The sequence below is a fragment of the Stomoxys calcitrans genome, chromosome 2 (genome assembly GCF_963082655.1).
Source record: "Stomoxys calcitrans chromosome 2, idStoCalc2.1, whole genome shotgun sequence".
NCBI classification, from domain to species: domain Eukaryota; kingdom Metazoa; phylum Arthropoda; class Insecta; order Diptera; family Muscidae; genus Stomoxys; species Stomoxys calcitrans.
In genome coordinates, this window is record NC_081553.1 from 47624644 (window position 1) to 47652413 (window position 27770).

Consider the following 27770-nt stretch of genomic DNA (forward strand, 5'->3'; position numbering starts at 1 on the left):
TTTACAATCACAAGGATTTGCTTTCTCAACACCGACTGTTTGTACTAAAATATTTGAAGTAATCTTATCATCATAAGTATAGAGTAGGTTATAGTTGTATGTAGGTAATTGCATTAATTCTTAGTGTTATTTGTTGTTGTTGTTGGGTTTGCTGAGTTTCAAGTATTAGTATGCATAGTATTTTTTGCATTATGGGGGGCGTTGCAGTGAGTGTGTACTAACACATTTGTAATTGCTATAAGTACATGGTGATTAATAATACATGTTTGGATTTAACCGTTATGCTAGCAATACAATGTCAACAAGTAAGGAGTTATTTTTCTTTGGTTCCTCCCCTGCTTTTTTCAGCATTTACAAGGCTATTCAGCATTTACAAGGCTATCAATTTCGATTTGCATTTATGCTCCTGCCACATTTCCTCCAATTGCAATTTGTTGTTGGTGCTTCTTTCGGGTGGTGTATTATCAGCTGAACTGGTGGAGGTTGGAGTTAAGACGCCAGACTAGGAAAAAGAAAGTTTAAAAGTTTTAGATTTTTTGTTTTTAATTTTTATAACATTTTCATATCCCACCTTGGTGGCTATTTTCCTGGGATCCAAATTCATGCCAATACTTTGTACTCCCTTGGCTATCTTGGATAATGGACTGGTCATTTGTTTGAGTTGTTTCAATTTGCCCGCTTCTATTGGCAACTTTAGATCTTTGGGTGATGTAGATCTGTGTTTTTTTTTTTTTTTAAATTTTTATCAAAAATCCCATAATTGTTTGTTGTTCATGAATAAAAGAGAATCAAATTGAAAGTTGTTGTGGTTTTTTTTTGTTTCATATTTCATATCTTTATTGTTCTAGGGTCATAGTTTTTCTTAATATTTCTTGAATGTCCTATATCATGGAACGAACACATACATACATAAAATATTTGTGCATTTAAAGCTTTGAGTGCATAAATAATAAAAGGAATAATGTTGACAACGACTATATATATATATATATATATATATATATATATATAATACATTCATAAAATAGTACAACCGATTATTGTAAAACTATGGTAAAATAATACTAATGATGATAATCCGTTTACAAAGTTTATGTAATAAATTATCTGAAATTAAATCTTGGCAAGCTTAAGTTTTGAGATTCATAATCAACAACCAATTGTTATTATTGATAGTCAAGGTTATGAAGTGGAAATTAAATAGAAACTAGCACATGTGCCCGACACTGGTTTAAATACAAAAAGTTACATGCACCCATCTTCCCCTTTACGTTTTGCATATGACCCGTAGTGTAACTATAGATATTTGTCTTGTTATGCAGGCTCGGACAACAACAAAAATGCAAATGCCACACGCAAAGCCATAAAGGTGCAGTTACATACTATGCACGCATATTAAAAACGCATTAAAAATGCAACTCTGCCAACAAACCCCACAGAAGCAAAGTGCAAAAGTTAAAAATTTTTTTACTTTGACGCCTAAAAACACACTTCACGTATGGCAACAAGATAGTTGCCTTCTTCGGGAAAGCAAATCAGCCCAAAAAACCCCTGTGTGACCGGCGAGATTCGAAATATTGGGATATAGGTCCGTAGACAGAGAGAAGTTTTACATGGCATAGTACCTCACAAATGTTGCCAACATTAGGAGAGGATAACCACCGCTGAAAATTATTTCTGTTGGTCTCGCCAAAATTCGAACCCAGGCGTTCAGCGTCATAGGCGGACATGCTAACCTCTGCTCTACAGAAGTTTATTGGGATGTGTATTACACACGGCTGAAGGAATACAATAAGATTACTAGAGGGCGCAAAACGGAAAGCTTTTCTGTGAACAGGTCGATAGAGTTATAGACGCCGCCAAGATAAAAAAGTAAAAAGGCTTTAAGTTCGGCCAGGCCGAACTTTGGATACCCACCACCTCGGGTATATATATGTAAATCCTATTTCGTCACAATCCGGTAAAAATTGGATAACTTAAGCAACCAAACTCGGCACGGATATTGGGTCGTGTAATACATAATGTTAACTTTGTAGATAATGTCAATTTTGTAGACCAAAATATTGGTTTTTTGGCAGATATATCCAATTATAAACCAATCTGAACCAAATTAAGGTCGGATATCGTGAGGCTCAGAAAAACTCACTGTTTTAAATTTCAACGAAATCGGGTAATAAATGAAGCATTTATGGGATTCAGACCCCTCATCGGCAGATCGGTTTATATGGCAGCTATATCTTAATATAGTCCGATCTGAACCATATTCAGGTCGGATGTTAAGAGGTCTTAACCTACTCACTGTTTCGAATTTCAGGGAAATCGGGTAATAAATAAAGCTTTTATGGGCTTCAGACCCTTTATCGGCAGATCGGTCTATATGGCAGCTATATCTAAATATAGTCCGACCTGAACAATATTTAGGTCGGATATCAGGAGGCTAAAAATAACTCACTGTTTCAAATTTTAGCGAAATCGGTTAAAAAATAGAGCTTTCATGGGCTTCAGACCCTTCATAGGCATCGGAAAAAATAAATCTTTTATGGCCTTCAGACTCTTTATCGGGAGATCGGTTTATATGACAGCTATATCTAAATATATTCCGATCTCAGCCATATTTAGTTCAGATTTCGGGAGCCTTAAAATAACCCATTGATGCAAATTTCATCGAAATCGGGTAATAAATAAAGCTTTTGTGGCCTTCAGACCCATTATCGGGAGATCGATCTATATGACAGCTATATCTAAATATTGTCCTATCTGAACCATATTTACGGCAAATGTCGGGAGTCTTAAAATAATCCACTGTTGGTAATTTCAGCGAAATCGGGTAATAAAAAAAGCTTTTATGGTCTTCAGACCCTTTATCGGGAGACCGGTCTATATGGCAGCTATATCTAAATATGGACCGATCTAATCCATATTAAGGTCATCTGTCGGGAGGCTTAAAATAACCCAGTGTTGTTAATTTCAGCAAAATCAAATAATAAATAAAGCTTTTATGGTCTTCATACCCTTTATCGGGAGATCGATCTACAATATATAGTTTTAATGGGCAATCGGAAAATCGGTCTATATAGCAGCAATATCCAAATATGGTCCGATATGGCCCGTTCAAGAACTTAACCCGTGCGCGAGGACGTCGAGTGTGAAGGGCATACGAGGAAGATGATGAGACGTTGGAGCATTTCCTTTATCATTGCCCGGCTTTCGCGTCTAACAGATACCGGCACTTAGGTGGAGACACAATACCAGACATGAACCAACTTTAGGGGAGTGGTATGAACCAACTTAGGGGAGTGGTATTGAAAACAATTAATTCCTGACTTAAAATTTTCTTTTTAGATGTTACTTTATAGTTTTTAGAGCGCACAACAAACCGATTACTGGCTTAAGTGTATCTCAATAGTGGCATGGGGCGGATTAATATCTACCCCTTCTTTTCAACCTAACCTAATGCTCACCATAGACCCCGTCACTCAGGCTATGTGAAAGACCAGAAATGTATGGATCCGGCGGAATGTTTAGACAACTCTCAGTTCTGCACCATAGACGACGACGCTCAAACCGGGATTGCGGCAAATTGCTCTAATTTGATAGATCTCACGCCATGGCTTATGATTGTCACACTTGCCTCAGACCACGTTCCTATTGTCTTAGAGCTTCGTTGACCAAATGACTTCAAAGTCTCCGAGCACCGAACATATGTTAAACAGAAGAAGGTAAACTGATCAGGTTTCAGGCAACATACTGAAGACGCAATCCGATGACAACCGTCCTCTTTGGACGTTCACAGCACAGCAAGGGTTCTCAGTTCAATCATCACGATAACAGCAGTTACCTGTTTTATTCCAGCTGGTCCAATACCGACCATCAGATCAAATTTTTCCGGGCGAAACAGTTACATTGGCCGAGGAACGTTACAAGCTTCGTCTGTCCAACCTAGGCAGCTTGACGTGTTATTCAAAGCTCGCAAACGTTTTATATATGGTGTTGAGTTCGAAGATCTTGTGGTTGTTAGTTCAAACGATACGTCAGAACTGTCACTATTTTCTATTCTTGGGTTTTTTCTTCCAGCACTTGAAACTAGAAGAAAATGGGGGAAAAACAGTAAAAATGCCTTACAGATTGCCACTGCGTTGATTGGGCCTGCGCTGTTTTGTGTGTTGGAATGTTAAGTTGATGGATTTTGATTTTTAGATAAATTTTGGTTCCTTGTTTCCAGATGCAGCAAAGTATTGTGTTTGTTACTGCATTTTCTGCAACTGCTCGCTGGACAGGCCCTTAGTGAATGGTTAACCCTAAAACAATTGACGCACCCACTTTAGCCTGACAGATTCCACCATGTCTAAGAACTGTTTGCAGTGATAAAGCGGGTGATTGACATTGCCACACAATCTGTAGGCTTCATTTCAAGATACTGCCCCAGATGAGACTGCATGGCTTGAGCTCTGTTGTCCGGCTGATTTATCTTTGTGTCCAATGGATTCCATTAATTGAAACTGTAGTGTAGAAACTATAAAAATGCATCAATAGTTGGTACCTCTTTGGGTTTACCTAGTGATTGTATAAATCTTATGTGGAGGTTACAATCAGTCTTTTTAATCAATAGTGGCAGGAGTATGGCATTCCAGGAAGAAGTTTCAATGCCCAGGTTATTTAATGACAACTGACATTATCTCGACATTCTCTCGATGTGTCATGTAAGCCTTTGATTGTAGCCCCAGAGGATGTTCAGGTTGGTTGATTCAGGATCTTCTCCACTAATGTAGCCACTTGCACTCTTTTATTGTTGTAGCGCTCCTGTAGAATTAACCAAATAGTGTTGTGGTTTTCTTCTGTCAAAGTCAGATGACTTTATGAGGATGATTGCTTCGCCAGAAACATTCGTCTTTAGGTACCACATTTTTTGAACATCAGGAATCATTTGTTTATCGATCATCAACGAAAATAGCTCCTTGCTGTGCTCTGCACTCGCTAACCAGGTGAGGCTCACAGACGTAGTCAGCTGTCAGATGACTTTATGAGGATAATTGCTCCGCCAGAAACATTCGTCTTTAGGTACTACATTTTTTGAACATCAGGAATCATTTGTTAATCGATCATCAACGAAAATAGCTCCTTGCTGTGCTCTGCACTCGCTAGCCAGGTGAGGCTCACAGACGTAGTCAGCTGTCGACAGCGTTGCCGTCCATAGCAAATAATGTATTGTTGCCATATTTATCGCTCCACAACTTGGGTTGGCCACGCACTCTCTTTAGCCGTTACATTTGAAAATTGTTTGTTTAGGTTGCTATGCTCTGTTGCGCAAAACGAGCCAGGTAAGTTTGTCTTCAACAAGGGCATGTTGGGAAGGCGACGAGATGTTGAAGGATTTCCACATCCTAATACCCGGCTTTCACAGATTTACAGTTACCGGGACTTTAGAGAAGATATACAATACAGACTTGATCTAAACTTAAGGGAATACGACCAAAGATAACTTAGTAGATAGTATATCCCCTCATTCTTCGATGAGTGATCTCCATTTTATATCCGAGTCCGGTCGGCGTGTCGCTGAGAGACACCTTCCCTTAGAGAAGTTTTACACAGCTAGCTTTTTCATAGCTTTAACTGGTAGGGTCTTCTACCATTATAAGAGGATGTAAAATTTTTTTCTTTCCTTTTTTACCAGCTTCGAAACCATGCTTTCAGCGTAATGGACAGACATGTCAACTTTTACGCCTCTGATAAATATGCATAGGAGATATTAAAGAGGCGTTGGAGACGAACACCGCCTGTCGTAGTCTTCGGTGAATAATCGTCCGTGGTACCGAACTGGTAGTTGCACCCTTAGCCGTGCCCTCGACCCAGGCGTGAAGACGTATCCAGCTTGTCGCTGTTTTCAGTGCATAATCTTCATTGATCCCGCAACCGGTAGTCACGTCTACGACCCAGCATGGTGACGTACCCCGTTTCCCGCGGACTTTCACCAAACATCCGTGGTGGCGAACCCGGTAGCCACGTCGGTAGTTGAAGTATCTCTCACTCCTTTCTTATACCGCTCTACTCTACCGACCCCGACTTTACGAGTGGCAGACTTAAGCGTTCAGACTCGTTCCGACATCGCTCGACCAAGCAAGCAGAACACGTCCGGGTTCCGGGAAAACCTGACGCAGCGCTGCATCTGATCAAGAAAGAAGTCTTCACAAAGGGAGTAGTTGGATTAAGCAGATATATGCCTGATGACATTACTTTATTGTGGAAATAAAAAGAAGTTTATTTTAATGTTTGATTTGATGTAAAGTTTTGATTTCATTTTGATGTTTAAGGAGGAAATAGATCTCATCGATTCTTTTCCAATATGCCGAAGCGTTTTTCCAGCTTGGTGGGGGAGAACTATTTACCGATCTGATGAGTATCGCCTTTTCTCTTCTGAGGCGTCAGGTGTATTCTCCTCGTCTTTTTGGCGGTTGAACTGCGGGCACCACCGGTTCTTTATCGACTTTGACTGCCTTTTTTGTCCGCTTTCAATATTCAGTTTTGGCAGTATCCTCTAATATTTTGCGGATAACAACGCAAGGATGTTTTGCTGATTGAAGCAAATCTGGATCAATTGCCACTTTTAGATACGCAAAGTTAGCAGGATCGCCATGTGGAAATAAAAATATGAGATCGATATCCTCTTTAAAAAATTCTTCTTCTTCTTTTTTCCACACATGTCACCACCACATCCCACACCTCTCACCACCATATCACTTTTCTCTTTTGAGTCGCCAGGGAATTCTCCTCGTCTTTTTGGCGGTTGAACTGCGGGCACCACCGGTTCCTTATCGACTTTGACTGCCTTTTTTTGTCCGCTTCCAATATTTAGCTACCGTCAGAGGTTTTGGAGCTGGCTCGGTCATTTAATCAAATTTTCACAAGGGTTCAGCCTTTAGTATTCCGATTTTTTATCCAGGGTCCTCGGTTTGGACCGGAATGCCCGGACAGTCTTGGCAGTATCTTCTAATATTTTGCGGATAACAACGCAAGGATGTTTTGCTGATTGGAGCAAATCAGGATCAATTGTGACTTTTAGATACGCAAAGTTGGCAGGATCGTCATGTGGAAATAAAAAGAAGATGCGGTCGATTTCCTCCTTAAACAATACTTTGAATCAAAAATTAAACATTAAAATAAACACATGTCACCACCGACGAGTCCGCTGTAGGAGACAGAAAGTCTGAGATGCAGTGCCGTATGAGGTATCGTCTTCTCCAATCACTTCTTGCAGGGGCTGACGGCCCAGTACCGTACCCAATTGCGTCCCCTGCCTCTTGTTGTCCTGGGAACACTAAGACGTGACGGCGTACCAGCCAACGTCCCCCTTATTGGACACGACCCGCATGAAACCGTAACTTTGTGACTAGATCCTAATCTTAACACCTAATTTTGAATAAAAAGGTCGTAACTATATCAGAACAGGGTCTTTTTCTACTCTGGTGACGTAAATATAAATTTCTGTGGCAGACTGTCCCGAGAGGTTACCCTAGCGCAAGAGGGAGAACTTGTCGTTACAATCGTAATGCAGAATAAAGGTTTTGTATACCAGAAGCAAGATTGCTTTTGTATGCCTCGTTTGGCCCGTGCCTTTTAGGTTAATTCCGGATGACGAATAAATCGTTCTGCATCCTGAAGACGTTTACCTTGATAGTGAATCATTTCATCAAATATATCAGCAAACGGTTGCCATTTGAGAATATCTCCTTCGAATATGGAGATAGCCTCAAACTATCTCGGCACGGGATAGTTGTGAGCACCACAAAGGCTGGAACTTTGAGGTCTAATCTGTGTGGTGTTCATTGCTGTCGCGTGAAGCTTAGCTGCGTGCTACCGGGCGCGTCCACAGGTTGCGGATAGTGAAATGCTCCAAAAGGAGTAACTGCAATGGCAGGCACGGATAATCAGCGGTAGCGAGCGGAGAGTCTCAGTGAGAGGACGGGCGGCACCGGCTCTTGCACAAATACTGAGTGCCTATGATGATCGATATGGCAAGGCGAGTTATTGGCGTCTTTATATAACAAATGGCCATCGGTCGTTTGGACCGGAACGAGATTGCTCACCTACAGGAGCTTGACGTGGATCGCCACCTCCACATGAAAATGTGGCTACGACGACGATCAATAACTGTGGTGATTTTAAATTCTGTACCGGTTTATAATCTGATGGACCACGGGCTTCCTTAGTGAACAACTTCGCAATAGCCTTAAGTATGATATCCTCTTTTTTATGATATCCTCCAGCCGTAGATATTTCCCTTGGAAAAGTTGAAAGGCTACATTCCGTTTACTCAGCTCCGTAGAACAAAAGTATGGTTCATTGGTGATCACTTCCAAAATTTTGATGAAAAACCCAAAAAATTCAATTTTTCCTTCAAAAACTTTAAACCCTACCATACGGCTCCCACATAAACCGATCTCCAGATATGACATCTTGAGCCCTTACAAGCCGCGATTTTTATCCGATTTGGCTAAAATTTAGCAAATAGTGACCTGTTATGATTTCCGACAACTGTGCCATGTACGGTCCAAATCGGTCAAAAATCCGATATAGCCCCTGCATAAACCGATCTCCCGATTTGACTTCTTAAGCCCCTGTAAGCCACAATTTTTGTACGATTTAGCTGAAATTTTGCACATAGTGTCCTGTTATGACTTCCAACAACCAAATAATAGGCCACTACCTCTCCATTGCGGTTATGGATTGACATTGGGCTTCGTTCATTGAAGGGCTTTGTAGAAGACTCCTGAGGCAGATCTTTTACGCCTGTTAATAACTGATTAAAATCTTCTCCCTTGCTTCAGTAATACCTTTTGAAGGAGAGACTCGCATTAATCGGCTTTTGCTCAGTACTCCGCGGAAATCGCAACGTAGATATAATATGAGGATGTAACTCAGATCCCGATACTAATCGCGTTTTGATATCGTTTCGTTCAATATTTTGCTAGAGTGCTTCCATCTCAGCAAACTTTTTGCGATAAAACTCCCGTGTTCGTCTTTCGAGTGGAGCCTTCTTCAGCTCAACAATGGCTTTCTCTTGCTACAACACTAACGTGGTAATATCCATTGTATGAGTCGGAAAAGACTTGTATCAGGATAAAACTGCTGTCCTTGACTGTGTATGCCGGAAACGGCTTTTACCAGGATTGAACAATCCCATCGCAGCCGGTTGTACGTACCGGATTGACCTGATGAAGTCTTTCATCAGCAAGGGATGCCGCCTCGGTGTACAACACACTGCTACAACAACAACAACAACCAGGATTGAACTGCCGTCCTTGACTATGCCGGGAACGGCTTTTATCAAGATTGAACTGTTGTCCTTGACTGTGTATGCCGGGCACGACTTGTATTAGGATGGAAGTGCTGTACTGCGTTTGTCGCCAATGATGCAACTGCGGCACTTCACTGCGTCTGTGAGCAATGACTTGGTTTTGTCGAGGTCACGAATGTGTAATTTGGCGTCCAGGCACTTCAACCTAGGAGGCTGAGGTTGTGTTATTTGCCGTCAAGGCACTTGAATCCAGGACGCTCAGTTTGTGTGTGGTTGTTGGCTTCCAGGTGCTTGAACCTTGAAATGATAGATGTTGCAGGTATGTTGGACCTTGCAATTTTATGTGAATGAGTCATAGGGTACTTGTACCTTACAATTTTATGTGAATGAGAGTGGAGTCATAGGGTACTTGGACCGTTATAGGGTACTTATAACTTTAAATTTAGTTGGGTCATCAATAGCTCTCTTATGAAACTACCCTCTGATTTGACATTTTAAAGAAGGTAGATGAAAGGTGGAGGCGTAGCCGTAGCGCAGAGGTTAGCACGTCCGTCTATGACGCTGAACGCCTGGGTTCGAATCCTGGCGAGACCATCAGAAAAACATTTTCGGCGGTGGTTTTCCCCTCCTAATGCTGGCAACATTTGTGAGGTACTATGCCATGAAAAACTTCTCTCCAAAGAGGTGTTGCACTGCTGCACGCCGTTCGGACTCGGCTATAAAAAGGAGGCCCCTTTTAATTGAGCTTAAACTTGAATCGGACTGCACTTAATGATATGTGAGAAGTTTGCCCCTGTTCCTTAGTGGAATTTTCATGGGCAAAAATTTGCAATTTAGATGGAAGGTTGGTGTTGGCGCGAACAGCCAACCTTTCCAGATTATAGTCTTGAACGCAATCTCCGACTACCTCGCGTGCACGGTTCTTTTGCCTTTCAGTAATGACGACGCACCGTCTCTGTCCGTGGCACCACCAGTTGAGTAAAAACAAAGAGCACACGCATACACAGCGCCTTTTGAGCAAGATTTACCTTTTTTTGTTAATGATTTCACTTGATTTTGTATCTTCAATGATTTCATTTCTATTCAACTTCTGTGAAAACAAGGCTCCTTGCTTATATATAAAAAAAATATAACATTAGAATGTCACCACTTGTGTTCCGGGAGCACTTTTTCGTTGCGCGAGTGCTGCAAGTCGGTCAAGTACGGAAATATAAGTGAGTATCCAAAAGGAAAACGAAAAAAAGAAAAAGGGCATCCAGAACCCAAAGGAGGAAAGACCGAAACGATCGCCGTCAAATGCGGGGTACAGCGACGTTTATGCAGAAGTACTGCCAATGTAGCGTTTTCTACATAAACAGTTGATATGGTAAAGTGGCAGGTAAGCTAAAGTACTATGTTAGGCAAAGCTTAGAGCCCTAGAGTTATATGGTACTTGGACCCTAGAGTTATAGGGTACTTGGACCGTAAAATTCAGTTGGGTCATCAACAGCTCTCTAAGAAACTACAGTCTGATTTGATATTTTAAAGAAAGTACGAATGGTAAAGTGGTAGATAAGGTAAAGTACTAGGTTAGGCATAATGCTAGGTAAGGTAAAGTGGTAGAAAACTAAGATTCAATTCGGCCCGTCCAGGCTCCTTTTTAGTTGTTTTATGGATTATCATCATTTGAGGGAAATGTGTAATAAATCTCATATCATAAATATTAAACATAAATAATATACTACAAATAGCACAAAACAAATCACATTTAAATGTTGCTTTTGTTTCTTCACAATTCACAAGTACAAACGGCTGCTATACTACTCTTCATATATAAAGGAATATGCGTGTATGAAAAGTTATATAAAACAAAATAAATTTCTTACTACTACACAACGCTTTAAGACACAAACATAAAGAGAAAAAAAACATGAGGTATATATGTATGAAAGTTAAATAATTAAATAATTGTAAAATAAGGGGCGAAAATTGTAACATTTATCATTTAACACGCAAGCCACCACATAACAATTGTCTCGCTTTTTTTGCTTTTGGTACTGAAATCACATATAAAATACCGACCTTGATTGATTCTCTGGCGTCGAACCCGAGGCACTCACATCTTCTTGCACACATATCTGTGGATTGGGTGTAATAGGTCGTATGGGTGGTGCATTTTCCAATAGACCCGTGGGCAGGGTGACATTATTCGCCACCGAGGAAATTGATATCGAATTGACATTTTCCGTATGCTTCATGGCATTATCTTTGTCCATAAGCTGTTGCATATTCATATCGGAATTGGGCGATTGAATTTCCACTGCCTCTTGTGCATTGCCCATGACAATACCCACCGAAGGTAGAAAATTGTTGTCGTTGTTGAAATTGAAATTTGTCTTGGCCGAAATGGCTAATTCCGTATCGGAATCCACATCGGGTTCAAATAAACTGCTATCGTTTTCTTCGGAATCTGAGCCGCTTGTGGATAGTTTGGATTTGCCTACGGTGAATAGGGGCTTCTCCGTTGCCTCCATACACTTGTCTATGGAAGATTGTGATTGACGCATTACCTGGGGATTGATTTGAGCGGTTTGATTTGTAAAGGATGCTGCTGTGGCGGCATTATTCGTTGTTGACTTGTTCTTATTGGGATTGAGTGATTGGCCCAGTTTTGAGAATTGACCGGCGACATTTGAGAAGGCTTTTGAACTTAATTGTAGTAATTGAGATTCGGAAAGATTTCTTGGCATACCCTGTAAAATAAAAAGGCAAACAAAATTAATAAAAGGAAATTAAAATAATTTGGTCTTTAGACTGGTATATAGCATTGATAACAAACTGGTATGCTGCAAAGTGGTATACTATCAAATAGTTAACATACGGTAAAGTGCTATATTGCAAGTCGTATGTTGAAAAGTGGTATATAAGAAAGTGGTATGTTGCAAAGTAATATTTTTCGAAGTGGTATATTACTAAGTGGTATATTGCAAAGTGGTATATTGCAAAGTGGTGTATTGCAAAGTGTTATACTAAGTGATATATTGCATAGGGGTATATTTTTAAGCGGTATACGCATAATGGTATATGCAAAGTGGTATATTGCAAAGTGGTATATCGCAAAATCGTACTTTACAAAGTGTTATACTAAGTGGTATAGTGCTTTGGGGTACATTGTTAAGTGGTATATTGCAAAGTAATATATTCCAAAGTGCTATATTGCAGTGTTATATTGCATAGTGTATTATTGCAAATTGGTATATGCAAAGTGGTATATTGCAAAGTGGTAACGCAAAGTGTTATATTGCAAAGTGGTATACGCAAAGTGGTATATTGCAAAATGGTATTTTGCCAAGTGATATTATTTAAAGTGGTATATTGCAAAGTGTTATACTAAGTGGTATTTTGCATAGGGGTATATTTTTAAGTGGTATACGCTTAATGGTATATGAAAAGTGGTACATTGCAATGTGGTATATTAAAAAGTCGTATAGTGCAAAGTGGTATATCGCAAAGTCGTACTTTGCAAAGTGTTATACTAAGTGGTATAGTGCATGGGGCTATATTGTTAAGTGGTATATTGCAAAGTGGTATACTTCAAAGACATATGCAGCAATGTGGTATATCCGAAGTAGTATATTGCTAAGTGGTATATTGCAAAGTGGTATATGCAAAGTGGTTATTGCAAAGTGGTATATTGCAAAATGGTATTTTGCTAAGTGATATTATTTAAAGTGGTATATTGCAAAGTGTTATACTAAGTGGTATATTGCATAGGGGTATATTTTTAAGTGCTATACGCATAATGGTATATGCAAAGTGGTACATTGCAATGTGGTATATTACAAAGTCGTATATTGCAAAGTCGTATATTGCAAAGTGGTATATCGCAAAGTCGTGCTTTGCAAAGTGTTATACTAAGTGGTATAGTGCATAGGGGTATATTGTTAAGTGGTATACTTCAAAGACATATGCAGCAATGTGGTATATCCGAAGTAGTATATTACTAAGTGGTATATTACAAAGTGGTATACGCAAAGTGGTATATTGCAAAGTGGTATATTGTAGTGATATAATGCAAGGTGGTATATGGTTAGGTGGTATATTGTTAAGTGGTATATTGCAAAGTGGTATATTGCAGTGATATAATGCAAGGTGGTATATGGTTAGGTGGTATATTGTTAAGTGGTATATTGCAAAGTTGTATATTCCAAAGTTCTATATTGCAGAGTTATATTGCATAGTGTATTATTGCAAATTGGTATATGCAAAGTAGTATATTGTAAAGTGTGTAAAGTGGTATACGCAAAGTGGTATATTCAAAAACGATATTTTGCCAAGTGATATTATGCAAAGTGGTATATTGTACAGTGGTATTTTGTAAAGTGTTATGTTGCAAAATGGTATATTGTAAAGTGGTATATTGCTAAGTAGTACATTGCAAAGTGGTATATTGCAAAGTTGTTTATTACAAAGCTGTATATTGGCAAGTGGTATGTTGCAAAGTTGATGTTGCAAGTGCTATATTGCAGTGTTATATTGCAAAGTGGTACAATGCAAAGTGGTACATTGCAAAGTGGTATATAAAAGGTGGTATATTCCAAAATGACATTTTGCCAAGTGATGTGGTATATTGTAAAGTGTTATATTTCACATTTGTAAAGTGTTATAATGCAAAATGGTATATTGCAAATTGGTATATTGCTTAGTGGTACATTGCAAAGTGGTATAGGCAAAGTGGTATATTGCAAGGCGGTATATTGTTAAGTGGTATATTGCAAAGTGGTATATTGCAAAGTGGTATAATGCAAAGTTGTGTATTACAAAGCTGTATATTGGCAAGTGGCATATTGCAAAGTTGTATATTGGTAAGTGCTATATTGCTGTGTTATATTGCAAAGTGTATCATTGCAAAGTTGTATATGAAAAGTAGTATATTGCTATTGGAATATACCACTCCACAATGATATTTTGCAAAGTGGTATATTCCACAATGATACTTTGCTAAGTGATATTTTGCAAAGTGGTATATTCCACAATGATATTTTGCTAAGTGATATTTTGCAAAGTGGTATATTGTAAGTGCTATTTTGTAAAATGTTATATTTCACATTTGTAAAGTGTTATATTGCAAAGTAGTGTATTTTAAAGTGTTATATTACATAGGAGTTTTTTGCAAAGTGGTATATTGCAAAGTGGTATATTGCAAATTGCCAAGTGGTATATCGCGAAGTGGCATATTGCAAATTGTTATGTTGCAAAGTGGTGTATTCCAAAGTGGTCCATTGCACAGTGGTATGATGCAAAGTGGTACATTGCACGATGGTATATTTGCAATGTTCTATATTGCAAAGTCGTACATCTTAAAGTGGTATATTTTAAAGTGCACTGCAAGGCGGTATATTGCAAAGTGTTATTGGCTTGTTTATGTAAGCTTTAAAATAGGGACCGGATTCTTATCCGCTTCATGACACCTTGGACATAGACCTAAGCCAGTAATCGGCTTCTTGTGCGCTCTAAATCAGAAAAAGTGCCAGGGCCCGTTAGCTGTGAAAGCTGAGCATTGACATAGGATATGTTCCAACGTCTCATCGTCATCCCTACATGCCCTGGGCACGCTGTCACCTATTCTACATAAGTGTGCCCATAGTCCAATTTGACTCGTAATGATACCGAAAGCCATAGCCTCGTCTTCTCCCATAGGTTTTCGTCCTCCGATGCCTCGTCTGCCCCCATAGGATTTTAGTCCTCCGGCCGAGTATTTCACTGCTATTTGCACGTTCGTTGCTCACGCTCTTAGTTGTGACTGCGTCGTGCCGAAAGACTTCGCATTCGCACAATTTACTGATAGCAGTTCTCAAATGCGAGTAATTCGCTGCCCTTTCGTTCCGTTGATGGCTAGTCTACTGTCCGTAAAGATGTTAGCACCCCACGTCCTCCCGCGGTCAGGATGACGGAAACAGATATTAGCCCTTGAGACCTCAATGTAGACTCCCCAGACGCACTATTGTTCTCTAGCTTTTATCCGAGTTCCTTCAATCCAACACCAAGCCATCGGCAGCAGCACCTTGCACCCGACCTCAATTTTTGTTTCAGGTGTCCGATCAGGCCTAAGTCTCTGGGACTTCAATGTAGACCCCCAAGCCACCTCTGTCGTCTAGCTGTGATCCATCTGTGTAGCATGAACTTTCAGATGTCAATATCAGAGTTCTGTTGTTGTTGTCGTCCGCCTGCAGGACCTTAGTTTGGTCAGGCAGTCGTAAACAGATCTCAGCCCTTAAGACCTAAATGTAGTCCCCAAACCCAAGCTGTTCTCTAGTTTTGATCCATCAATCCAAGACAGTGGACAGAGGTACGGCAGCCATGTAAAAGCTTCTCCCTAAAAAGGTGTCGCATTGCTCATGCTGCACAGTGTTGCCAAATCAAAAATCGTGGCAATAATTCTAGAACGTTTGAAGAGATAGAGACATGTACACGAAATACCACACAGTTCATATCGAGGTGTTTTCCGAAAAGATGCAAAATTATGTGACCCTAGTGGATGCAGAGGCTGATCCATTTTTTATGCCCATAAACATAAAATCAGGGATATACCATCAACTGTTATTAAGATTAATCCTAATAATAACCCTAATTATTTCGGCATTTGCTATGCTATTATAGAAGAAACCTTTCACGCCACCAAATCCCTTTCTTACCTTGGGAACTTCCAGTAAAGGATTTTTGCTTTTACGTCTTTGTAGCACACCACCAGTTATGAATTTGGCATCATTGCCCACGGTGTCCAAAGCTATGCGAAACATTTCCACTATGGATTGCATAGATTCTGTAACGGCATGAAAACACATTAGAAAATCTTATGGAATTCTTTTTTCTTACGGCTAAATTCTCTTACCAGATATTTCCTCTTGAGTCTTTATGGGATAGGCCATGTTATTGAAAAATCTTATATTGGCCGAACGAAACATATGGAAATAGCCATCGACTCCATCTACGGTATAATTGATTCTCAAACACAACATGGCTGGCGAAGAGCCTTGGAACATTTTCGACTGCTGATACATGCCCAATTCGATCATGATGATATTTTCCAAAGAGACCTTTTCGAAACGAACAATCTTATCCAAATGGGAATCATATTCGGCCACTATATAGCTTTCATCGGTCAACAATAGAATGGTGTCAACTTCAGTTTCATTTATGTCACCAGAACTGTAGGAAAACAAAATACAAGTCATTAGAGAGCTACTAAATCTCAAAGCTTATTGGGTTAAATTTACCCTGGATCGGCATCTATTAGGCCCCAAGCACCCACTGGATATTGGGCTGACCCCAATAGTAGTTTACGACAATCCTCCACAAGCAATTTTGCGTGTTCGGCGCCTTCCGAAGCATCGGTGTCGTCTGGGGCCGTTTGACCCCCTAACGCGTTTAAAGACTCCGAGGTTACAGGGTTTCCTAACATTAGATCTATGGTGGCTTGACGATAGCTATCTTTAAAACGAGCCAGATAGTAGCTGAAAGTGAAAAAGTTCAATGAAAATGAAATCCCAGAAATCAACTTTGATAGATGTCAAAGGTTTAAGTTCGACAAGGCCGAACTTTATACATCCACCACCAAGGAATCATTGTCGAGCTATTGCAAATTAGATTCGTTTCGGTATTCGAACTCTACTAATAACTGATAATTTTTTTTTTTAAGCTGATACACGGGAGTGAGGGCAACGCAGGGCAATCTGAGGCAATCCCATGGCAGCCGGTTGCACATGACGGATAGACCCGAAGGGCTGCCGCCTCAGTGTACAACAAACCGCTACAATAATCTGAGGCTTTTGATGAAAATGTATTTTCCACAGGATTCGACGGGGCTTACGAAGACACGGATAACTTGGATAATGATTTTAATCAAAGGCTTTTTTTATAGTAAAGGAAGCCTTCAGGTGCTTCCAACCAACTAACGGCATATTTCCGGCATTGCTGCAGAAGGTGGCCGACTATTTGGCACCTCATTTGACCTCTATTTTTAATTTTTACGGCGTGCCTAAGTCTTGCATATACTCCGAAGGCCTAGCAGGCGCCAAGGGTGGTACTTCTACCCAAGCCCGGTAAGGCCAGTCTGTGACCAAAGGCCTAAAGATCTAAGCCTCCGGCACGGGTTTACTCTCAGCACCACAAAGGCTTGAACTTTGATTTCAAAAATGTGTGGTGTTCATCGTTATCACGAGAAGCATAGTTGGAAGCTATCGGGTACGCCCACGGGTAGCGGATATTGGAATACTCAATACGGAGTAATTGCAACTGCATTGGCGAACAATCGGCGGTATCGAGCGGAGAGTATCTGTGAAAGGCCGGGAGACCCTGGCTGTTGCAAAAATTCTGAGTGCCTATGATGTTCGATATGTAAAGACGACTTATAGGCGCCTTTAAATAACATATGGGCAAATGTTCTCGCGGGGATCGGCATATGCGGCAGAACAAGCTTGCTCATCTATAGGAGTCCACACGAAAATGTGGCTACTACAATAGTAGACCTTTAAGCCTCCCGGCACAGGATAACTATGAGCACTACACAGGCAGGAACTTTGAGTTACGATCTGTGTGGTGTTGGACGGGCCTTAGGCCCTGGTCGTTCAATCGTCCGCATATGAACCCTCTTTACACATGGCCTGGGCATATTGAAGCCAAGGCAAATGTGTGCGGTGATGGCATGCAAAGCAGTTGTTGTGTTATGCATTCCACGAAGCCCTTCCTGATGCTCGGTGAACGGAAATTCTCTAACGAACCTCGGGAGGAGTTGTCCCTCAAACATCTTGGCTACTGATGAGAGAAGGGCGATTGGTCTGTAAGACTCCCCCTTACTCGGGTCCTTTCCAGACTTCGGTAGCGGGATTACTCTGCCCATCTTCCAGACATCGGGTACTATAAGTGTGCTCAAAGACAGGTTGAGTACAGCAGTAAGGTACTCAACTTCAGGTAAATCCAGATTCTTCAACATCAATGCAGAGAATCCATCGGGGCCCCATCGCCTTGGATGATTTGGCGCCATGGATGACATTCGTAACTTCGCCCACGGTAAATTTTGATGGCTGTCCATCGGCTCGGAGACCACGGATACGACGAATGGCCCTTCTTGCCCCGTCACTCTCGGGATGCACAATAAATTGACGGTTGAACAACCCGGCGCATCTCTTCGGATCAGTCTCGGTTACTTCGACGAAAAGTGACTGAGGTCCTGTCATTCCGTCTATCGGGGTTTGAGAGTTATTTAACAGTAGACCACAGCTTGCCTAAACCGCTGCCTAAGTTACATTGCTCCAAGTGTTCAAGCCACAAATTCCGCTTATGTTCGTTGACTACCCTGTCTATTTCCATATTCAGCTCGCTGATTTTGCACCTCCTTTTAATTCTAGTGGTGGCATCCTCATTCACCATGCAAAATGTGGAGCCTTCAATCCTTCAAAATGCCATGAAGTGTGATGCGCACTAAAGTCCCCTAGAATCAGACGATTATGGCCAGATAGTAACCCACTTATGTCGGGGTTGTAAGCTTGGAAATTAATTGGGAAACAGCTACCAAACGGCGTTATGCACTCGTTGTATAGCTCTATCTGGGCACTACCGGACCTTACTGCTATCCCCATGCATTCCATGTAGGGGTCACTAGCGCCAGGCGCAGGCGAGATGGTTCTATATTCCACGGAATGGTGTATCACGAAGGCCAGTCCACCACTTTCATTCCTTGAGCGATTCTTACGTAGCACATTGTAGCCGTGACAACTGTGCAAGCTGCAAGTGTTGGCCAGCTTTGTCTCCTGAATCGCTGCGAACAACATATTCTTCCGACTCATGAAATCCACCATTTCATCGATGGTGTATCACGAAGGCCAATCCCCCACCTCCATTCTTGCCACGGAGACCGTTGCAGTTTAGGTGCAAAAATGATACACTTCCCGGCACTGGCCTGGCAATATTGAGCCTGGGATGCTGCCGTTGCGTATATTGCCGCACGGGAGGGGTCATATAGTCCGACGATGATGATTATGACCCACTGCTATGTTCGCACAGCAACTTGCTATATATCCAGTATGACTATACTCCCGTAGTGAAGTAAGGTCAGAGCTAGATCGGAAATGTAACCACTCCATGCACCGGTTACACCTCGCCGACAGATGATGGAGCCGGTTCTGGAAAATCCGACAAAGCCAGGGTCCGGGGCTCTTTTCAATCCCGGCACGGACCAGAAGCGATGAGGGGTTCCATCGGGTCAATCCGGTGCGTACAACCGGCTGCCATGTGATTGATGTATGGCCGTAGTGGCATGGGGCGGATTTGTGCATTCGACAAAGGGACGGCAAACCCGGACGGACATAACTAAATTGACTTAGAAATTATACTTCCATCCTATGGTGGAGGGTAAAAAAACGGCTGACTTCCAAAATGTTAGTTGTTTTATGCATCATGTTTTAAAATGCCGCGGCTCTAAATCGTATACAGCGGTCAAAAAAAGTATTCATCATTAGCAAAATTGATAATAAATTCACTTATTTTGGGTAATTGAAGAAAATTTAAAGTAAACAAATAATGGAGTTTTATGCAATAGTTTATTTTTCGTAATATGTTTTAAAATAAATTCAAAAAATAAATTTAATTAGCGCAAAAAATGCAATTTTATATAATAACACCAAAAACAGAACAAAAAAAGTATTCATCATTGATGTGCTATCATCAAAGTCAAATTCAAATATTATTTGGGAATCCCCCTTTTCTGTTTTATTTAGTAAAGGAGGCTTTGCCCTTGACAGCAAATATTTAATTTCATTGAAAATATAGTTTTTGTCAAAATGGGTCGTAAGCAAAACGAGGTTTCTGATGAGGTAAAAGTTTTGATAATAAAACACCACAGGAATGGTTTAACTCAAAAAACTATCAGTGAAATATTAAATAGACCACGATCTACTATACAATCCATCATCAGAAAGTGGACAGAAACGAAAACTGTTGACAATAAACCAAGATCTGGTCGACCAAAAGCACTTTCAGTTGGAGATGTGCGTTGGCTAGTGCGGCAAGTTCAGAAAACTCCGAAGACAAATGCGACCATTCTTCGTAAAAACACTATGGAATATTTAGGGAAGGAAGTTACTACACAAACAATTCGAAATACACTCAAAAGGCATAGTTACAGAGGAAGAACTGCACGTAAGAAGCCCTTTATAAATAAAATAAACCGAGTGAAAAGGCTAAACTTCGCAAAAATGTATGTAAAACAGCCCGAATCATTTTGGAAAACAGTCATTTTTGCAGACGAGAGCAAGTTTAATCTTTTTGGGTGCGATGGAAAGGTCATAGTGTACAGAAAACCAAATACAGAGCTTGAAGAACGAAACACAGTTGCTACTGTAAAACATGGTGGAGGTGGTTTAATGGTTTGGGGGTGTATGGCGGCTTCAGGAGCGGGAAATCTTGAAATTATTAATGGAGTAATGGACCATAAGTATTACATTGACATTTTAAAGAGGAATTTAAAATATAGTGCTGTAAAACTTGGGCTTGGTAATAACTTTCAATATTATCAAGATAATGACCCCAAACATTCTGCTTTAAATACCAAGATGTGGATGCTGTATAACTGCCCCAAAGTCATTAAAACTCCTCCTCAAAGTCCCGACTTTAACCCAATTGAACATCTTTGGGAACATCTCGAACGCAAATTGAGAACGCGCAATTTTTCGAGCAAGAGTCAAATGCAACAGGTGATAATGGAGGAATGGACTAATATAGACCAAAATATAACCGCTAAATTAGTCCAATCGATGTCAAACCGTTTAAAAGAAGTTATAAGACGCGGTGGTCGAATAACAAAGTATTAATTTTTTTAAATTATGTTATTTATTTTTTTGTTTTTTTGCAATGATGAATACTTTTTTTGTTTAATTTTTTGTGTTCAGCTGTAAAATGGCCCTTTTTGTTCCAATAAATACTATTTTTTTCTTTAAAAACAATGAAATTGTGTACATATATATCACACAAGCACTACTGCATCATTAGTTTAATATGTTTTTATTCCAATTGTCTTTTGTAGACTTATTAAAAAAAAAACATTGAATGATGAATACTTTTTTTGACCGCTGTATGTAACACAGCAAAAAAAAAGCAGTTGCGTTATTCTTGATGTTTTACCATTTTTTGCGTTTTACACATACAATGGATAACAAAAAAACGAAGACAAAATGGCGTGGTAACTAATTTAAGCATGTTTTTGTAACATTATTAATATATTTAACACTTATTTAATAGTTTTCATCACATTTAATAAAAATAGGCTATGCATTGCATTTCGTATGTTTTATATCGTACATGTAAACAAAGCCCATAGTTGCTTTGTTTCGGCACTTTGCATGTGTACGAAATTTACCAACGCTGTAGAACGATAACGAAACATTGCATTAATGCATTTTGGAAGTCAGCCATACTTGTATCCCACAGTGGTGGTGCATTTAAAAGTAGAAATAGAAATGAATTCATGCTTTGTGCAAAAAAATACTAAAGCAACTAAAAACAAAATTATATATGTATGTAAAAAAACAAAATACCTTTTGCAATGACAACATAAGACATAACGTAATAAAAGGCATAAAATAATAATTTCGAAAAAAGGAATTGTTGAAAATATCTATTGTGGTCAATTGCAACTTATTGCTGCTGCTAGGCGAAGGGGCAATTGTATCATTGCCACACCTGGTATAGATGACATGTTCCAATAATTGCAATTCCGGTTGCAATACACCCGCATAGAAGTAACCCCTCGTCGGGGCTGGCGTTGAGGGGCACAATATATGGAGTATGGTTGTCAACACCTCATCCTCCCTCAATTGTTGGGCATCATTTAGTTGGCCCTGCATTAAATCGATCATGCATTGACGAAATGTATCGGCAAAATTTTGTATGAAAAAACTACGAATAGATAGAGAAGAGAAGAGATACCAAGATTTTGTTTGAGGGCGTGTAAAAAGTAAAGCACAAAAAAAAAAAACAATTTTGAACAACATTTAGTATCTTGAGAAAAATAGGAAAAGCCGAAAGTTTTCTTGTGTTATACGTCAAATATGGTACATTTATTAGAAAGAGTGAGGAATGGAAGGAAAAGTTAGTAGAATCTATAATGAATGAATACACTTTGGAAGATTTGTTTTCAAAAGCTTGAGTTTCGCTAGCAAAGTATGACAGTTTCTCGGAGTCATAGTTCAACTTTCTATAAACCTTACCCTGATAGTCGTAAGGCAATCATTTTTGTTTTTAATGAGAAAAAATATGAAAATACCACAAAATTATTTCTACATCTAATGAAATTCTGCTGACATAATTCCACTCTTAACGAAGTGAACTATCTAATTTAAGATTTATTAGGGGATATATTCTATGCATTTTATTTACCTTTCTCATATATCATCAATGTAGGGGCCAATGGTGAAACAATTAAAGATGGTCTTATTTGTACAACAACCACAATTTATATGGTGCAATACGCCATCTAGCCGATCCTCGTTTTGCCAACACACGCAAAAAAATTTATCTGCGTGTGTGTATACGTATGCGTGCATGAGTGGAGAATATGCGAGAAAGAAGATAACAACAAAGAGAATGTAAACAAAAAGCTGTCATCTTAATACCGTTAAACCTGGCCTGCTGTTAACAGCTGTTCGTTTGAGACCACCTTTTTCAATCCGCCTTGGTAGGGGCCAAAAGCAATGAACGTACAATTGCACGTGTTTTGTTAACCCTAATGCAGAGTTTACATGGCGCATCTGATGTGTGGTCATTGTAATAGTATTTAGTTATCGGTCATGGCTGAAAAATCAAAATCATTCGATTTTTCGATGATTGGTCACTGTAATAGTATTGGTGAAAACAAAGGTGTATGCGTCACATGTTCAAATAACCATCAGTCATGGCTGAAAAATCAAAATCATTGGATTTTTTCGATGAATGGGGTCTATCGATAACCGTTTACAAAGAAATGTGTAATCATTAATTGACAGATATTGATAAATACGCTAAATAAAGTTATAAAATGAAAAGTAAAAGCTGTGTTCGGGAACTCAAAATTTTTTGCAAAATTTGCACAAATTTTTACTGGAAGTCGTTTGGGTACTTTATTTGCCAGCAGAAGAGAGCACGAGAGCAAATTTTGGCAGTTCGAAAAAAGAGAACCTGCATATTTCTACTGGGACTTTTTTGCCAGCCGACATTTGCAACTTTGAACAGATGTTTTGTAAAAGGCAGCTGTTTTATGAAAAACAGCCATTACATGAAAATACAAAAGCTAACACCAAAATGGATCAAAAAGGCAGAGGTAAGTTACCAATAAAAATATTGTTTAATGTTAATTATTAAATTTGTTTCATTTTTATTTACTTTTAATGAAGATTCAAGGCAGCTATTGTTCAGATACAGAAAACTCGCCAAATGAAGTTGTAATTTTACCTCAAGTCGGTTGTTCGACATTAGAAGGTAAGTGCAATTATTGGTTTCTTAAGTGTTTTGATGAAACCATCCTCACCGGAGAGCTACGATGGAACCAACAGCGTTCCTTTAAATTTGTTGAGGAGGGAAGATGCTGCCATGGGATTGAGTGGGTCTGGCTGGGCAGTTAAACAAGTGACGCACAGTGGGATTAGGAAAAAATAGTTCAATTAGTCTGCCAATTGTGATCGGATACAGATATTTTCAATGATAGCGCAGTGTGCCTAGCCGCCACATGACCAAATAGAAAGCTCACTTAGCCTCACATCAGTGGTCGCTGCAATTTGTCTAGACACAATTCTAAAAGTATTAGTTGGTTAATCCAAAGTTTCTTTGTCAGCACACCAAGTGCTGCCGACAAGGGAATTGAGAACGTTGTTTCTATTTTTGTGTACGGTTATGGCATGTAAATCAGTTTTAGTCCTATGCAGCCTTCGAAATGCATGCTGATGCTCGGCGAATGGAAATTGTCCAAAGGGAAGGAACGGGAGGAGTAGTCCCTCATGCGTCTTGGCTACTGATGAAAGAAGACAGATCGGTCTGTACGACTTCCCCTTGCTCGTGTCCTTTCCAGGTTTTGAGTAGCGGAATCACACTGCCCATCTTCCAACCATCGGGTACTATAATAGTGTTCCAGACAGGCTAAGGACAGTTGTAAGGTACTCCCCTCCAGGCAGCAGCATGGAGATTACATATACTACCAATCGCTCCACTTCTACATTTGTCACTCTCGGCCAATAAATTGACGTTTACCGGTGGAAAATACCTCACAAATACCGCTAGCGGTGGTTTTCCCCTCCTAATGCTGGCAACATTTGTGAGGTACTATGCCATGGAAAACTTCTCTTCAAAGAGGTGTCGCGGTGAGTCGGCTATAAAAAGGAGGCCCCTTATCATTGAGCTTTAACTTGGATCGGACTGCACTCATAAATATGTGAGAAGTTTGCCCCTGTTCCTTAGTGGAATGTTCATGGGCAAAATTTGCAATTTGCAAATCGGGACCAATCTGAGGCAAATTGAAGAAGGATGTCGAAGGGCCTAATACAACTCACTGCCTAAGATCCTAAATCGGAGGATCGGTCTATATGGCAGCTATATACAAATCTGGACCGATCTCGGCCAAATTGACGAAGAATGTCGAGGGGCCTAACACAACTCACTGTACCAAATTTCAGCAAAATCGGATAATAAATGTGGCTTTTATGGGCCTAAGGCCCTAAATCTGAGAATCGGTCTATATGGCAGCTATATCCAAATCTGCACCGATCTGAGCCAAATTGACGAATGATGTCGAGGAGCCTAACACAACTCACTGTCCCAAATTTCAGCAAAATCGGATAATAAATGTGGTTTTAATGGGCCTATGACCCTAAATCGAAGGATCGATCTATAAGACAGCTATATCCAAATCTGGACCGATCTGGGCTAAATTGACGAGGGATGTCGAAGGGCATAACACAACACAAATTTCAGCAAAATCGGATAATAAATGTGGCTTTTATTGGCCCAAGACCCTAAATTGGCGGATCGATCTATATGGGGGCTATATCAAGATATAGTCCGATCTTCGAACTTAACCTGCTTATGGGCAAAAAAGAATCTGTGCAAAGTTTCAGCTCAATATCTCTATCTTTGAAGACTGTAGCGTGATTTCAACAGACAGACGGACAGACATGTCTAGATCGTCTTAGATTTTTTACGCTGATCCAGAATATATATTCTTTATAGGGTCAGGAATGGATATTTCGATGTGTTGCAAACGGAATGAAAAAATTAGTATACCGCCATCCTTCGTTGGTGGGTAGAAAAAAAAATGACTTGGAACCGGAGGCAAAACCAAAAGAAAATATTATAGAAGTTATTTTCCGCATTATTATTCGCTCCCATATGCTCCCAACATCCAAATGCATTCAAGTGATGAAAAAAAATCATGGCCAATTTAATCTTGACACAAACTGAGCTGCAGGGCCGTATTGAGTTAGACTTCGTCCAGGTTCCGTCATCCTTCAGTATGCTCCCAAGGGTTTTCGGATCCATGACTTCATTTTGGGCATCTTCACTTGATATTCCTTGTACAGCACCTAATTCCTTGGATCCCAAGGGTTTTCGGATTCATGACTCCATTTTGGGCATCTTCACTTGATATTCTTTGTACAGCAACCTAATTCCTTGTATAGGTCCCAGTTCTCATGCCACTTGGCTCTATTCGCCCTATTATAGTCTCCTCGATGTTTGGTTTAGCTTCCTTTTATAGTTCGCACGCCACTTGGTTATAATCGCTCTATTGTACGTTGTTGTTATTGTAACCACATTTTCATGTGGAGGTGGCGATCCTCATCTAGCTACTGTAGATGAGCAAGCTAGTTCTGGTCCAAGGGACCGATCGCCGCGGAAACAGGGTGGCCATTGGTTATTGAAAGGCGCCAATAACCCGCCTTGTCATATCAAGCATCGTAGGCGCTCAGTATTTGTGCAAGAGCCGGTGCCAAGCGACCACTTACTGCGACTTTCCGCTCGATACCACTGATTGTCCGCGACTGTAGTTATAGCTACTCCATATGGAGCATTCCACTATCCGCTACCTGTGGACGCGCCGGATAACTCGCAGCTTATCTTCTCGTGACATCAATGAACACCACACAGATCGGACCTCAATGTTCCAATTTGTGTGATGCATGCAGCTATCCCGCCCTATTGTAGAGTTTCCTTGTTGTTATAGCCACTCTTTCATGTGACGGTGGCGATCCTCATCTAGCTACTGTAGCTGAGCAAGCTTGTTCTGGTCCAAAGGACCGATCGCCGCGGAAACAGTGTGGCCATTGGTTATTGAAAGGCGCCAATAACCCGCCTTGCCATATCGAGCATCATAGGCACTCAGTATTTGTGCAAGAGTCCATGCCGCCTGGCCTCTCACTGAGACTCTCCGCTTCCCAAAGTGCTTATAACCTTAGAATTTTACATTGTTCCTTGATGAAGTTAAATATATACACATACAAAAAACCATGAACTTGAACTAAATGATACTACAAAAGTCCATACAGACTTTTTTTTTGGAAAATGATGGTTAACTTGAATAACTTTGCTTTTGAAAACATTAGTTTAGTACAGTAGGTTTTCAAATGCGTAAAAAAGCATGCCGAATAAATAGGTGGGATATATTAGTAAAATTTAGAGATCCCCAGGAATGGTTAAAAACCTTAAGCAATGGCAAAATATTTTCAACAATTTTATTTTCGAAAAAATTAAAAAATAAACACACACATGAAAACAAGGCTAATTTATACTACAAAACAAAAAAAAAAGTGAGTGGTGAACTTACCGATTTGCCGAATTCATGCCATCCTTCATCATGCCACTTATTTTACGTTCTCCAGTGCGAGTATAATCGCCCTGAAAAAAATTGCAAGAATTATTGCCAGCACAATTTTGAGGAGGTTAGCATTACCTTCAAGGCATTGGTTCCCGCATATTGACGACTTATGACATCTCCATTGTTGGCCCATAGCACCATGAAAGGCGACTTCAATGCCTCCGGTATGGGAGTATATGGCGGTGCCATACCCAATTTCACTAATTGTGATTCTAATACGGCTTTGCCCAAGGCAGTTTGTACCACATTCGTACGATCCAGACAATCCATGCAATTGACACGAAATACGGATTTCTGATTGCATATAACACCCCGCTGATCACGCCAATGGAAACCCATGGCACCAGCTTCGGGTGCCAAAGCTTCGACCAAGGCCGAAACATTTTCAAAACGCATGCCTCGACAATAATCATGAAAATCAAAGGTTATATAGACAATGCGTTCATTATTGTATTTCAGAACATGCTTAGCATAGGCATCGCCTATAAGCTTCTCCTTGCCGCTTTGTTCCACTAAATTGACAATACAAACGCCATCATAGGTATCAAGTTCCTTGGTGAAATGGGCTTCAAAGGCTTCTTGGGTTTCTTGTTCGCCTGTAATAAGGGA

The 27770-nt window shown here is 40.1% G+C and overlaps 1 protein-coding gene across 2 annotated transcripts in view; it reads right to left on the reverse strand.

Annotated features, from left to right (window-relative positions):
* Positions 1-368: 368 nt before the first annotated feature.
* The window catches only part of LOC106087737 (phosphatidylinositide phosphatase SAC2), a 40785-nt gene continuing 13383 nt past the window's right edge, over positions 369-27770 (reverse strand). The window contains exons 4-12 of one of the 2 annotated variants that reach the window (XM_013252879.2): positions 27237-27757; positions 27111-27181; positions 22007-22222; positions 16549-16785; positions 16164-16480; positions 15967-16094; positions 11354-12024; positions 572-716; positions 369-502 (exon numbers count right to left, since the gene is read on the reverse strand). In XM_013252879.2, the coding sequence (XP_013108333.2) occupies positions 371-502; positions 572-716; positions 11354-12024; positions 15967-16094; positions 16164-16480; positions 16549-16785; positions 22007-22222; positions 27111-27181; positions 27237-27757 (2438 nt within the window). In that variant the 3' untranslated portion in view covers positions 369-370. Of the gene's footprint in view, positions 503-571; positions 717-11353; positions 12025-15966; positions 16095-16163; positions 16481-16548; positions 16786-21861; positions 22223-27110; positions 27182-27236; positions 27758-27770 lie in introns of those variants that run through there. The other variant, XM_013252878.2, reaches the window with a different exon arrangement.